This window comes from Heterodontus francisci, chromosome 8 (assembly GCF_036365525.1).
Source record: "Heterodontus francisci isolate sHetFra1 chromosome 8, sHetFra1.hap1, whole genome shotgun sequence".
In the NCBI taxonomy this organism is placed as follows: domain Eukaryota; kingdom Metazoa; phylum Chordata; class Chondrichthyes; order Heterodontiformes; family Heterodontidae; genus Heterodontus; species Heterodontus francisci.
Genome location: NC_090378.1, coordinates 101891477 through 101906334, shown reverse-complemented (window position 1 = coordinate 101906334; position 14858 = coordinate 101891477). Strand labels below are relative to the sequence as shown.

Sequence of the window (14858 nt, the reverse complement as noted above, 5' to 3'; positions counted from 1 at the left end):
CATTCAATTGTCCCCCGAGGTACTGAGTGGAGAAATGAGATGCCTCCAGCAACTGATCTTCGTGGGCAGGTTGATGTGATGTGTTTAATGGCTGGGACTGATAGCCACAATCGCACTTTGGATTGTCTCTCATCTTCCACTTGTGGAGTGGGTGATTACATTGTCCAAGCCCTGTGTGTATTTGATTGAGTACTGTCCACTGTCTTCGAGGGAAGTTGAAGCCAGGGACCTCTGCTTTCGGGCCAGTGATGAAGTGTTTTTTTTAATGCTGCTGTGTCCCACGATTCCGTCCATCTAGATAGTGGGTTGATCCCAACTGCATAAATATCAGCTGCTGTTCCCCAGAATGGTCAATGTGATTTCAAAAACATTCTTGGTGGTGTTACGACTAGGTGAGAAATGTGTCTAGGGGTCGGTTGCTATCTTCATCTGGTCTTATTGTAACAGGGTTTAATTTTAAACGCACTGGGCTGAATTTTACCGGACCCCCGACGCCGCGGGTCAGTGTGCGGGAGCCGGTAAAATGCTGCGGGGAGAGGCCCGCCATGACCTGCGATGTCGAGAAGGGACAGCCGCATATTACCGGCGGTGGCGGACCTCGGTGTGGCCCCCCCGCCACATGGCGGCGGCACCACAATTAGCATATGGTAAAGAGTACTTACCTTTGCTGATTATGCAGCCCACCGCCTCTCCACTGACACTTCCGGATTTTTCGCTGAACGGGCGGCCGGCACATGCCGTTTCTATTCACGATTTGAAAAACAGGCGGGTGCTCAGAGGCAGAAGTTGTCGCCAGCGAAGCTAAGTTCTGTTATACAGGGGTCTCACTCTGCATTATGGAGGGGAGGAGGGAGGGGGGGATATTCAGGGGTCTAACTCTGCATTCTTAAAGGGAGGAGAGGTGGGGGATACGCAGGGGTCTCACTCTGCATTCTGGAAAGGAGAAGGGGGTGGGATACACAGGGGTCTCGCTCAGCATTCTGAAAGGGAGGGGGTCTGGGATTACTGGAGGGAAAGCTGTACTGGCATGAAAGGAGGTACCGTGTACCATCCCTCCATTAACAGTGTACGCTGCCAGGCCCAGAGGGCCATTGGTTCTGGCACCATTGCCGATGAACCATAGGTTGTGATGTTCATAGACTGCACTCATGGCCATCAGGCCTACTGCCAGGCTACCACCTGCAGACGTCACCATTAAAGGAGCCCTCTCAATCTAGGTGAAGCTGGTATGTGAACACCGCAGATGCTTGCAGCGAATGTGTGACCATTTCTCAGGCAGCTGCCATGACACCAGGGTCACTGAACTGGCTCAGATGGAGGGGTGGCTTCTTGGAGATAACGGCTATCCTTTGCAGACATGGTTCCTGACATCAGTGAAAGACCCCACCAATGCTGCAGAGGAGAGATACAAAGCCAGCCACTGAACTACATGAGCCACCATTGAGCAGGAGATCGGCATGCTGAAAGAGCACCTCCAATGCATGGATGGATAGGGTGATGCCCTGTACTACAGGCCGAAAAGGCCAGCTCCTTTCTTTGCTGCTCTGCACAACGACGCAACCAATAGGGGCCAGGCCTGGCATGATGAGAGACGTCAACAGGATTCCTCCTCGGACTATGAGGACACTGAGGACCTACAACATGAAAGGTGCATGGGAGGGTAGATGGTACCCAGGCTCTGCACACAAGGCTAGCAGTGAGCTCGGGATGTACGGAAGTGGCTTATCAGACAAGGTCTCTCTGCACCATAGGAACCGATATGAGCTCTGCAAGCCACACATCACTCTCGCTCACCTGCTGTGCACCAGTCCACATCTGCAGCATCCCTGAGTAAACCATTAGAGGCAGTAGCTGACTGAGCCAATGTCCATGTCACTACATCCGTGGAGACGCTCATGAATAATGGTGGCATAGCAATGATATTACATACGTTGGCTCTCCTGAAGGGCCAATGGTGCAAAGGGCTGTGACATTGGCGCTACATGTTGGCACACATCATTCGCACAGAGAAAAGGACACGTGTTGGTGAGGAACATTTAGTGAAAGACATATTTACATTGCTGTGATACCCGTGCATTCACATTTCTTTCAGTGTGTTCTCTGTAAACCTCTGTAATACCTTTTATGGTCTATTTAAGTCTCACGTCCTGGAATGTGCAAATGTACAATCATTCACCCAGGTGTGGCACACCTACAAGAAGGAATGTTACACTTGAGTGGGAGAAGAGGATTGCAACTTCACAGGACACTGAGACACAGCAGGGTAAGTATGTGGCAGCAAAGCAGAAAGCAGAAACTCCTGGCAGGTGGGAGGGTTTGCCTGACAGTGGGTTTTTCCAATCTCCGTGAATGGGAAGGTCAATGTTGCTCATGACTTTCTCCATCTCGTGAAGCATGATGGCGTCATGGCGAATTGCAGGTGGGTCAATGTGGAACAGCACCAGGAGCCACGCAGTTGGAGTGGACTTAAGCGTCCCTGATACTGACCTCATTATGGTATTTAGATGCACATCCACGATCTTTGTGTGGCAGCTGCAGGAGCATGAGACGGAGCAGGAGTGCAGAGAACTCGAAATGGCAGGAGTGTAATGGCTGCATAAGTGGTTGCCAGTAGTCGAGTAGTGAATGGATCTGCTGTGCAACTGCTGCATTTCCATTCTTTTAATTAATTAAGGAGTCTGTTACATAGCTAAATCCAACAGGGAATATTTTCTAGGGTTGACTAACGATAATGGAAAAAGTCAGTGTGAGTTGAAGTGAGAAATATACTTTAATTTGGGGCTGACACTTCCACTGATAGCAACATCGAGAAGAACAGATCCCTCCTGGATTTTGAAGCAAAATATCATGATGTTAAACTGCACAAACTGTCGGGGGCAAAATATAATGGCTCCTTCAATTCCCCACCATCCAGTGTAAGAAACACTCAATTCATACTTTTATTAAGTTTTTGTGTGTCACTGCAGACCATTTTACTTTTAATGATGGATTCATATTCAACTTTTGTTTTAATTGTGGTAAAAGCTGTGTAGTTCTGGGATATTGCATTGCAAACACTTATTCAGCAATATCTGTCCTGTAAACCAAGAACTCCTCAGGACAGCTGACCATTTCAAAGATGAAGGTGCCCTTCATCCCACTCCCTTACGTCTCGTAAGACTTCTGGAGCAGCCATTAGCACCACATCAATGCCCAATCTAATTTCTTCTTAGAAGTGGCAATATTAAACATAAAACAACTACTTATAAAGTAGCCCAGAGCAGAATGCTCTTCATATGTTGAATATTCATTGAATTGGACAAAATATATCTCCCAAGCTCACAATTACAACAACTTTCAAGCCTATCTGAAAAAGCCCAGCCATACAATGTCACTTATTGTCTGCAGGGCTGATATTGCTCCACATTATATGGCTGGGCTAAGGGCATGAACACATATTGTGGATTTATTCATAGACCATTTCAAAGGAAGGTTGAACTCGGAGCTGGGCAATGTCTTCTAAATTACCAATTTAGTATTTTACTAATTAAGTTTAATATAACTTAATCATCTTTTTGCACACCACTCGGCCCTATCTGCTGCAGACCTATAAGCTATGTGGTTACAGAAGGAAGTGCCTGTGAGCTTTGCATCTACAACCAATGCATATTAAGACGCGCTGTGGATTAGTCGTTGGGTTCATGCATAACATTTAATTATTTTTGAGAACTTGGGTGACGATTGTCACATTCTTTTTTCCTCTACTTTGCAAGCTGCAATAAAAATCCATCTGTTCATCTGGAGGGCCCGAGAGCTGTTTTGCTATGCTGACACATTTAATATGCAATGGGCTATATCTTGCTCCATTCATTTCTTTTCGAAAAAATATGGATGTGAGCAGAAATTGGGAATGCAACATTATATTCACACGTACAATTTTGCTAAAGTTGGCAACGGGAGGAATAATATCCCTAAAAAGGAACCTTTGCCTTGAATTTATCCCAATCTTGTAGATGTTCCTCAAAGGTCTCTTTATTTTTGAGTCAACAGTTATTTAATCTGTGGAGCAATCAGAATTTGAATGGTTTGAGTGAAAACATGCAACATAAGACTATTGAAGAGTGAATAGACTGGGCAGGTACAGAGAGGAGTTATGCTCTCAGACAATTTGCTATCAACCAATCAACTCCTTCAAAGAATCATCGACCACTTGTCAATCTACCAACGATTTTCTCCCAAGAGGGCTACAATATTGCCTCAGTGAGAGGGTTTGAACTTTGTAGAACACTGAAGTCATTGATGATGACAGTAGTGATGCATTTATAGAAGGATAACTACTCTTCCCGCTGTTCAAGGCACCATCCCTTCTTGTTTGCCTCTGTGTGTATATGAAACTGAGGGGTGAATAGCTGTGATTGGAAAGAGGTTAGTAAGTTGTTCTTTTTCTGTATAAAACCAGCTTCGCTCAACAGCAGTTCCTGTAAGTGGTACATGTCTTTCATGATCCGGAGTTGCACCTTTTCTGTACCCTTCCCTTGCAGTAGTGCGTATCTGAGGAGATAACAATTATCTCACTTGAACCAACTTCTTCATTGGACTTAAAAGTAGTTTCACACTGCACAATCAAAGGCTCTTAAAAATGGTGCATTTTACCAGACATACCAGAAATTTACAAGCTAAGACAGCTAAAATCTGTATTTAGGATTAAATTGTACTATGAAACACAAAAAATGCAGCAAATACTAGAAGTATACATTAGTAAGTAATTCTATAGTTAGTTTAGTAGTACAGAACTTGAGTATGAATGAAAATAGAGACATGTTGTCGAAGCTTTTTGTCTTGCACTCATCAGGACAATCCCCAAGAATATCAATGTAATGGAAAGCAACAACTTTGTACTGTATGAGAATAGAGTGCTGATTGGTTGGCAAGTGAACTCTGATTAGTAGAGGCGTTGCCATGGAGGATGCACCAGTTTATGGTGACTTATAGTTAACTGCCAAGCTTTGTTTGAAATTTAAACCAGGCAACATGACTCTGATTGGTCAAGGCATTACCTTGAGGAATGAACCAGCGAATGGCTGTCACTTATTTTGTTTAGCTGAAACAAGTGTAATGTGTGTACATGTTCTTTTTATCTGCAAAGAACAGGGCCCTGTGTATTTATATGTAGCTTCCAGTACGCGTAAATGTGCCACATTGCGAGCCCGACTGACCATCTTAAATTGGTTGTCAGCATAACTCTTAGCACACTGTGGATTATTAAGCAAATGCTGTCCAATCGCAGAATCACATCTACTTTGGACACTGTGTTTTGAGTTTTGCAAGCACAGGCTGGTTGGGTACGGCGCGTACCTTGCCCGTTGCGAACAGCAGAAGGGACATGTTTGATCCGATCCACCAGTCTTTGGGACATACGGCCTATATGCCTAGCATCATAGCAGTGTGAAACAGCTAGTATCACCTGTTGCTCACACTTTTGGGATACATTTCCTTTCCAGGGTAATTTGAGGTAAACTGGGCACTTTTCAGGGCTGAAAATGATGGCCTGAGGCCCATTCATAAGTTTGCGCGATATACAGCGAGAAATGATCTGATCAGCGCAGCCATTGTCAGGCAGGATGTCTTTGATTCGCCCTATTTCAGCATCAAGCTTGCATGGTGAGCAAATGACCTGGGCCCTATTTACGAGGTTTCATCTCTCTGACCATATACTCTCAGAAAGTGAGGAGTTTGTTGTTGCACATGGTTTTAATTTTGGTGTGCCTTCATCCCAAATCAAATGGGAAGAGGTATTCGCTGAGTTCGATTTCCTCAACTCCCAAATTTCCCGCCACAAACCAACGTCCACTGAAGACGCTGAATCCTTGAAAGTGCGTCCAGCTGACCTAGCGCATGCATATTGCGGGATTTCGAATGACGTGTCTGATTTCCACATGCAATGTGAATGTCTGACAGCGTTGTGAGGCCTCAAGACCAACCCAGACATACACATCAGTAAACCTGACAAAGGGACAGGAATAGTCACCCTTAACAAGTGTGACTATATCAACAAAATGCCTGCAATTCTTAATGATGGGTCCAAATTCATATCCACTGGACCTGCCGTTCAATATGACCGGACAGCCTTTCTCGAAAGTAGGCTAAAAAAACTCTTGCTGGACTTGTGTACGACCAATGAGCTGCTGGGTGATATATATGACAGGGTTTGTCCTCACGCAGTGTCCACGCATTTATGGGCTGCCTAAGACACACAAAAGTGATGTTCCTCTGTGCCCTATCTTATCTATAACTGGTTCTGCTCAACATGAATTGGCCAACTGGTTGGGCGAATTGTTAGAGTCCAGTTTTGAGCAAGTTTTCCACATACACGATGAAGGATTCCTTCACATTTGGCCAGACAGGATTTGCATATCGATAGCAATGCTGTGCCCATGTGCTCATTTGACATTGCTAGCCTATTCACCAATGTACCACTTAAGGAAGCCATAGATATTTGCGCTGCAGCACTATATCACAGCGATCTAGACCTGCTAACATTGCGTGAATCAGTATTCTTTGAACTTATGAACTCAGCAACTCACGCAGTTGAGTTCAGTTTTAATGACACCATGTATGCCCAAATAGATGGTGTTGCCATGGGATCCCCCTAGGCCCAGCTCTCGCAAATATCTTTGTTGGGTTCCATGAGAAACGTGCCTTCGAGGGAATGACACCCAACCTCCTACCTCTTGCATATTTCCAATATGTAGATGATATGTTTGCTGTATTTGAATCAGCAGCTGCATGTAATATTTTCCTTATGCGTCTTAATAGGCTCGATCTTGCGCTCAAATTAACCTTTGAAATGGAGCAGTCAAATCAGCTCCTGTTCCTTGACGTACTTGTTGAAAAATCTGTTAAGGGGTTCTCTACCACGGTCTACCACAAACCTACCTTCACTGGTTAATACACATGTTGGGATTCTTACAGTTCCTCGCGCTATATGATTGGCCTTATCGGCAACCTCGTAAATAGGGCCCGATTGGATCAAACAACATGTCCCTTCCGCTGTTCACAATAGACAAGGGACAGGCCGTACCCAACCAGCCCCATGCTTGCAAAACGCAAAACATAGCGTCCAACATTAGTCGTGATTCAGCAATTGGACAATATTTGCGAAATAATCCTCAGTGTGCTAAGAATTATGCTGATAACCAATTTAAGATTGTCAGCAGGGCTCACAGTGTGCCGCATTTGCGCGTGCTGGAAGCTACATATATTAATACACAGGGCCCTGTTCTTTGCAGACAGAAAGAACATGTACACTCGTAGGGCTGAATTTTACGGCACCCTGGTGGGTTGGATGGTGCCATGGGGGTGATGTAAAATTGAGCGTGAGGCTCCGGGAGGCCTACCCACCCCGCTCCTGCCTCTGGTCAACTTTACGGCAGTCAGATGTGGGGGTGAGGGGGGAGGGAAACAGTCCACCGCCTGAGGCCAATCAAGGCCCTTAAGTGGCCATTTAACAGCCACCGAAGGGCCCTTGCACGCCTCCACGGGTATTTTACCCATGGCAAGCGGGCATGCTGGAGCTGCCCTGGTCTCCGAACCCACCCCCGGGACCCAAGACGCCCCCTTGCCCCCAAACAACCACTTCAGACTCACCAGGGAAGGACCGATCTCCCTGGTGAGGTATGCCCAACTTACCTCATGTCCTGGCTCCATCTGGTCAGCTGGGCTGCAGTTCCAGCAGTGGCCACCGCTCCCGGTGACGCTGCTGGGACTAAGAGCTGCTGGCCTGCTGATTGGCCGACAGCTCACTGAGGTGGGATCTCCTCCCTCAAGTGGGTAGGGGTCCCGCCTTGGGATAATTAAAGCCCGGGGGCCCATAAAATACAGGACGGATCCCCGCGCTAGGCGGAAGTGGGTTTGTCACCGACTTTTACGTCGGTGGTGAATCCCTGTCCGCCTAAGGTAAAATCCAGCCCATTGTGCCTGTTTCAGCTAAACAAAATAAGTGACAGCCATTCGCTGGTTCATTCCTCGGGGCAATGTCTTGACCAATCAGAGTCAAGCTGCCTGATTTAAATTTCAGATAAAGCTTGGCAGTTAACTGTCAGTCACCATAAACTAGTGCTTTCTCCATGGCAACGCCTCTACTAATCAGAGTTCACTTGCCAACCAATCAGCACTCTCTTCTCATACAGCATAAAGTTGTTGCTTTCCCTCACATTGGTATTCTTGTGGATTGTCCTGATGAGTGCAAGATGAAAAGCTTCGACAACATGTCTCTATTTTCAGCAATACTTAATTCCATTGTGTTCTAAATACTCTTCAGCAGGAGGATTTTTGATCAAGCGCACAGGCCTTTGTTAGTTTTATGACCAAAATTCTGATTGGCAAATTCAATCTGTGCTCTTATTCTGCGCAAAACTTAATTTGTAGGCAAACCAGGCCTGTTTTTAAGACCCCCTGTCTGGTTCATGCAGCTACACCTCCAAAGAACTCCAGTACTATTTCAACTTCTTGGATGTTAAACCCAACACTCTTGTTAACCCCTTTGCTTCAGAAATAAAATGATTATGTGATTTAAAGTAATAAAGAGCTTTGACAGAGATGCAGAGAGACTTGGGCAGGGAATCCAGAACAACGGGGCATAAACTTTAAATTAGAATTGGCCACTTAGTAAAATCACACAGAAGATAGTGGACATTTGGAACTCTCTCTTCCAAAAGTCTATTGATGCTGGAACAATTGAAATGTTTAAGATTGGGCTAGATAGATGTTTGTTATGTAAGGGTATCAAGAAATATGGATCAAAGGCTTGAGTTATAAAGAGAGATTGGATAGGCTGGGTCTGTTTTCCCTGGAGCGAAGGAGGCTGAGAGGGGAATGACAGAGGTATATAAAATTATGACAGGCATAGATATGGTAGATAGCCAGAGTCTGTTTCCCATGGTAGGGGTGACTAAAACTAGAGGGCATAGATTTAAGGTGAGAGGGAGGAGGTTTAAAGGGGATCAAAGGGGTAAAATTTTCACACAAAGGATAGTGGGTATCTGGAATGAGCTGCCTGAGGAGGTGGTGGAGGCAGGAACAGTAGCGACATTTAAGAGGCATCTGGACAGGTACTTGAATGAGCAAGGCATAGAGGGATATGGAATTAATGCAGACAGATGGGATTAGTATAGATAGGCATTATGGTCGGCATGGACGCGGTGGGCCGAAGGGCCTGTTTCTATGCTGTACGACTGTATGACTCTATGACATGTAGTTAAGATCGATAACAGTGATGATTTGAGTGGCCTCTTCCTGTTGCTATGTACTTGAAGAAAACTCAGCAATAATTCATAATTTCATGTAACTGGTGAGCCCATGCCCCAAACATCATTCTGAATGTTCTGTGCAGTTTTGTGTATTTGTTGTAAATCCCCAGTAAATCATTTACCCCATCGAGAAAAAACAATTCTTTCGATAAAATTGCTCTGAATTAAATCTAAATTAACAAACCACTTTGACCTTTTAAGGCAATGAAGGTAGCAAATCAAACTCAATTGTAATATTTTTACTAAGTGCAGGTTGGTAAGCAACTTTATAGTCCCTTGTTCTTAATTAATTTATTGACATGTCTTTGTTGGAGGTGAAGGTAACCTAATTTTTCAATCCACAGTACAATTCTGTCAATATTCACTCAAGGCTTTGTCAGGACTCAGACACAAAACCAAGTCTGCTTGACAGAAGAAGCAATTTAAATTGTGCCTGTCATTGGGGCAGTAGGCGTGGGTTGCTGTGTCTGCAAAGAGGTGTGACTTGATGGACAGCTCATCAGGTATGTTATGGTTCTGAGTTGAAGAGCCAGTGGGTGTCCAATGTGGCTGTGAGTTGGTCAGTGAATTCTAGCTATCACTTCCCTATCTCAACAATCAGTTCAATTGATTTGAGATCCCTTTGTAGAGTATCATTCTCCCTTATTTGGTCACGCAGCTTCGTACTCTATCAGTAAATTTTACCATAGTTGTGAAGCACCCTGCTACACGTAATTCATTAATAATGTGAGCAATAGGGAGTCCTGCACAATTCAACCAGATACGCGTGTCTGACCAGAGTTTTCTCCACTTAAAATCACCTTCTACATTCTATCACTGAGCCAGTTTTCAGTACAATTAATTAATTTGCCATTCATTTCACAAACCTAAATTATTTTTATGTGCCTTATGTGGAAATGTGTCAAATGGCTTTTGAAAATCCAAGTAGATTATTTACCTGAATTGGTGGTTTACAGTTACTTAGCAATTTAACTATTCCATCTAAGAATCCTTGTAGACTTGAAAGGCAGGATCTATTACTTCTAAATCCATATTGACCATTCTTTCATGTCTGAGCATTCATGAGATGACTATTGACATCTCCATGCAAAATGCTGTTGTCTAGTTCTCATACTTCCAGTGAGAACCCCTCCCAATCCATTCCTTATTACAGACATATTTGTTTTCTGTTACAGAGCTTTTGAGCTCCATTGCTGATTGCAAGCACATATCTTTTTATTGACATTACCAGCTCCATTCTCAATTGCATACGAACGTATGAATTAGGAGCAAGAGTCAGCCACTCATCCCCTCGAGCCTGCTCCGCCATTCAATAAGATCATGGCTGATCGGGTTGTAACCTCGACTCCACATTCTCGCCTACCCCTGATAACCTTCCACCCCCTTGCTTATCAAGAATCTATCTACCTCTGCCTTAAAAATATTTAAAGACTCTGCTTCCATTGCCTTTTGAGGAAGAGAGTTCCAACGACACACAACCCTAAGAAAAAGGCGGCACAGTGGCGCAGTGATTGGCACCGCAGCCTCACAGCTCCAGGGACCCGGGTTCAATTCTGGGTACTGCCTGTGCGGAGTTTGCAAGTTCTCCCTATGACCGCGTGGGTTTTCGCCGGATGCTCCGGTTTCCTCCCACCGCCAAAGACTTGCAGGTGATAGGTAAATTGACCGTTGTAAATTGCCCCTAGTGTAGGTAGGTGGTAGGGAATATGGGATTACTGGAGGGTTAGTATAAATGGGTGGTTGATGGTCGGCACAGACTCGGTGGGGCGAAGGGCCTGTTTCAGTGCTGTATCTCTAAAAAGAAACATTTCTCCTCATCTCTGTCTTAAATGGGTGACCCCTTATTTTTAAATAGTGATCCCTAGTTCTAGATTCTCCCACAAGGGGAAACATCGTTTCCACATCCACCCTATCAAGATCCCTCAGGATCTTTCAATAAAGTTGCCTCTTACCCTTCTGAACTCCAATGGATATAAGCCTAGCCTGTCCAACCTTTCCTTATAAGACAACCTGCCCATTCCAGGTATTAGTCGAGTAAACCTTCTCTGAACGGCTTCCAATGCATTTACATCCTTCCTTAAATAAGGAGACCAATACTGTACACAGTACTCCAGTTGTGGTCTCACCAATGCCCTGTATGATGTGATCCCTTCTGATATTGGCATATCCTTCTTTGTTACCAACACTGGCAACACCATTCCCAATGAAACATGTCCTTCTGTCTTCTAGGCCAGTTCTTACTTCTCTGTTTTATACCTTTGCAACTTCAATCTCAATTGCAGGTTTGGAAATGGCTTAATCTCTGAGAAAAAGTGGGCTTACCTATTAACTCACAAGCACCAAAGTTGTTTTGGTCTACAGGCATACCCCATGCGTCTTCTTAATGTGCTCTGATAAAAATTAATTCAGTAAAGAATGTGATCAGGAGTGTATTCCTTGGTAGTTTGCTTCCAGTTCAGCTGGAGGTAGAGTAAATGATAATGGAACTGCTGTGGGATATTGGTTGAGAATATATATGCCACAAACATTCTCTTCAAATAAGTTTCAAAGGAAAAATTGAATTCGGACAAACTGTTACATAACGATGCAAAAGCAAACTATTTCAAATGCTGGAAATCCAAAATAAAAACAGAAAATGCTGGAAATACTCAGGTCAGGCAGCAGCTGTGGAGAAACAGAGTTAGTGGTCAGGGTTTTTGCCCGGGCTTCGGGACTCTGACATCGAGACCAAATGGGGGTCCCAAGCCTGCATTTATTAGGAGCTAGATCGCGACAGCCATTTTCCTGGAGGCCGCCTCCTAATTGGCCGCCTCTGCGATCGCGGATGGGCTCACAAAGCTGCAGGCCCAATCAGAGGGCCAGCAGCTCTACAGCCTCGGCAGCCCCACCAGGAAAGGTGGGTGCTGCTGAGGCATGTGGGAGACCTTGAGGGCACCTCAAAACGGAGGCATAAAATTAAACTAAAAATTCAGAGGGGCCAGGCAAGCCGGTCCCTCTGAGCAGAGGGGACCTCCCCCTCCGGTAGCAGCATTGGAGCCCCAATTGTGGCCTTTGCTACCGGCAGCCCCCATCTTTGTGGTATGAAGCTTCTGACTCTGATGGGCCTGCCAAGCCTGTAGCGGGGAGGCTGCCTCCATTGAGGTGGCATCCTCCCCATGCAGCAGGAGACCACTCATGCCCTCTAAATCACCCCTAATTGGAGCTTTAATTAAATTGGTGCCCGTCTCCATTCAGCAGGCAGCTGATCCGCATCCTATCCCATCTCTGGGAAACTTCTCCGGTGACAGGAATGCATTGGGGAGAAATCCTGACATGGCTCCCTGCTAATTTCCTGCCCAGACCCCCCTCCCCTAGCCTCCAAGCCTGCTGCCTCAGGGCTGTGGAAATTCTGCCCAGTGTTTCAGGTCAATGACCTTTCATCAACCTATTTCCAGCATTTTCTCTAACATAGTGAAATGTGAAATAAATACTCAGGGCAACTCTATTGGATATATCATTGATTCAACCACTAAACTAGACCATGGCACAGTATGGAGCCAGAGGGCAGGTTTGTATCAAAAGAATCTTTCCAAAAACTATTGGATGGGGCTGCTCCATGTGCACACCTATTGAGCAAGAAACATCTATGGGACATAACTGCTGAGTATTTCAATGTTTTGTTATAAATAGTCTCTCCTGTGCATAGTGGATTGGTTTATTCACTTTGTAATGTGTGTGTTTCTGTTGACAGAGAGTTTGGTCGATGGAAGGTGAATAATCTGGCAGTGGAAAGGAGAGACTTTTTGGGCTCAGATTTGCCTCTAGCTCCAGAGTTCATTCGAAATATCCGTTTGTTGGGTCGGAGACCAAGTCCACAACAGATAATCGATAACCTGATCAAGAAGTATGGCACTCACATTTTACTATCCGGAACGCTTGGAGGTAAAACACAACAACACGCAATTCAGAATATTCTTATTGCTGCAATAATGAACAAATCCAACCTTCTAGTATATTGTACTAAGGACTAATACCTTACTATTTTATTGTATTTCATATTTGAAAAGGGTATTTCCTGTTCTTATTCCCATTGCATTTCGATCACTGTGCTCTTTCACTTCTATTGTAGATGGTCAATAGCTTTTCCTCCTCGGGATCTCAGCTTTTCCTCAACAGGAGAGCTGAATCTGAGCTGTCAACCTAGTAATTATTATTGGTAATTGACGAAGTTGTACACAAGATATTCTCTTGGGTTCGGTATGTTATGACCAGGTGAGAAAGAGGTCTAGGGTTCCCTTTCAGCCTTCACCTGGTTTCACTGTAACAGGGTTTAATTTTAAACACACTGTGTTTTAGCTCCCCCTTGGTGAATCCTTGTTCACTGCTTTCCAATTATAAGGCAAAGAAACCAGCACAAACAGGTTTTCTTAGATTTAAAGAAGAAAGATTGAAATTTGTTAAACTTAAACTCTAATTCAGTTGCCGTGTACTGATGCACGACACGCCCACGCTAGCATGCATATGCAACACACACATGGAAATAGAGACAGAAAAGAGCAGAAGAAAAATAAAGTAGCAAAGTTTGAGGCAATATCTGAAGGAGTTGTTGTCACGGTTCTTCGAGCTCACTGTCGAGTCCTTGATTGTGGGTAGCTGTTATTTTTTGTTGTGGCCCAGTATTCTTCTTAAACTTTGTTCACTGTAGGAGACTTTTCTCTCTTGGGGTTCATGTGTCTTCAGTGGATTCAGAGGCTTGTGAGAATGAGTAGGGAGCAGACAGGAGAGATCTTCTCAGTTCAGGAGCAAACAGACACTCTCAGTTCAAACTCTCTGTAGCCAATTCTAAAGAAAGCCCTGGAACAGCCAGTTAGTCATGTGACCAGCTGGTCTAACCAATCCTGGCCCCTGTGGATTGCATCACCCCAGCAGGCCCTGGAATGTGCTTCCCTACCCCCTCACTATCTGGTGATCAACATCCATTGTGGGTTGAATGTATCAGGGAATGGTCCTTTGTCCTTCCAAATACTCTCTGTTAATGTGCAAATGTCTTTTCCAGCCACAGCTGGTCATTTCCTTGCTCCAGCAACAGTTAAAAATCAATGTTCATGACAAAATTAATGTGCCTTATACTTGGCAGGTGGGGACCTAGTATGACAAGTGTTACCAGTCACATGCCTTAAGCAAACTTTATGGGAAAACAAAGATACAACTTATTATCTCTATAAACCTTGGCTCACCTTCTTTATCTCAGCTTTAGAGGCCAAGCAGGTCCAAACATTTAATATAGTTCTTTTAGCTGATAAGACAAAAACACAGATCATCCAGTTTCTATTAAGGGGCTGCGCATTGCTGCCCATCAGTCTGCTTATAACCAATGTACTTTTCATGATTTAATTAACCTAGCACAGCTATCTCCTATGAAGAGAGCTTTGGGAAACTGGGCCTGTATTCTCTAGAGTTTCGAAGAATGAGAGGTGATCTCATTGAAACTTACAAAATACTGAAAGGGATAGACAGGGTAGATGCAGGTAAGATGTTTCCTGGTTGGGGAGTCTAGAACCAGGGGACACAATTTCAAAATATGGGGAAGCC

General features: G+C 44.6%; 1 protein-coding gene across 3 annotated transcripts in view; it reads left to right on the top strand.

Moving 5' to 3' along the window:
* The window catches only part of LOC137372585 (BMP/retinoic acid-inducible neural-specific protein 3-like), a 199930-nt gene that overhangs the window by 93528 nt on the left and 91544 nt on the right, over nucleotides 1–14858 (top strand). For all 3 annotated transcript variants that reach the window (XM_068036523.1, XM_068036524.1, XM_068036522.1), the window contains exon 3: nucleotides 13018–13208. In XM_068036523.1, coding sequence (XP_067892624.1) covers nucleotides 13018–13208 — 191 coding nt within the window. The remainder of the gene's footprint in view (nucleotides 1–13017; nucleotides 13209–14858) is intronic.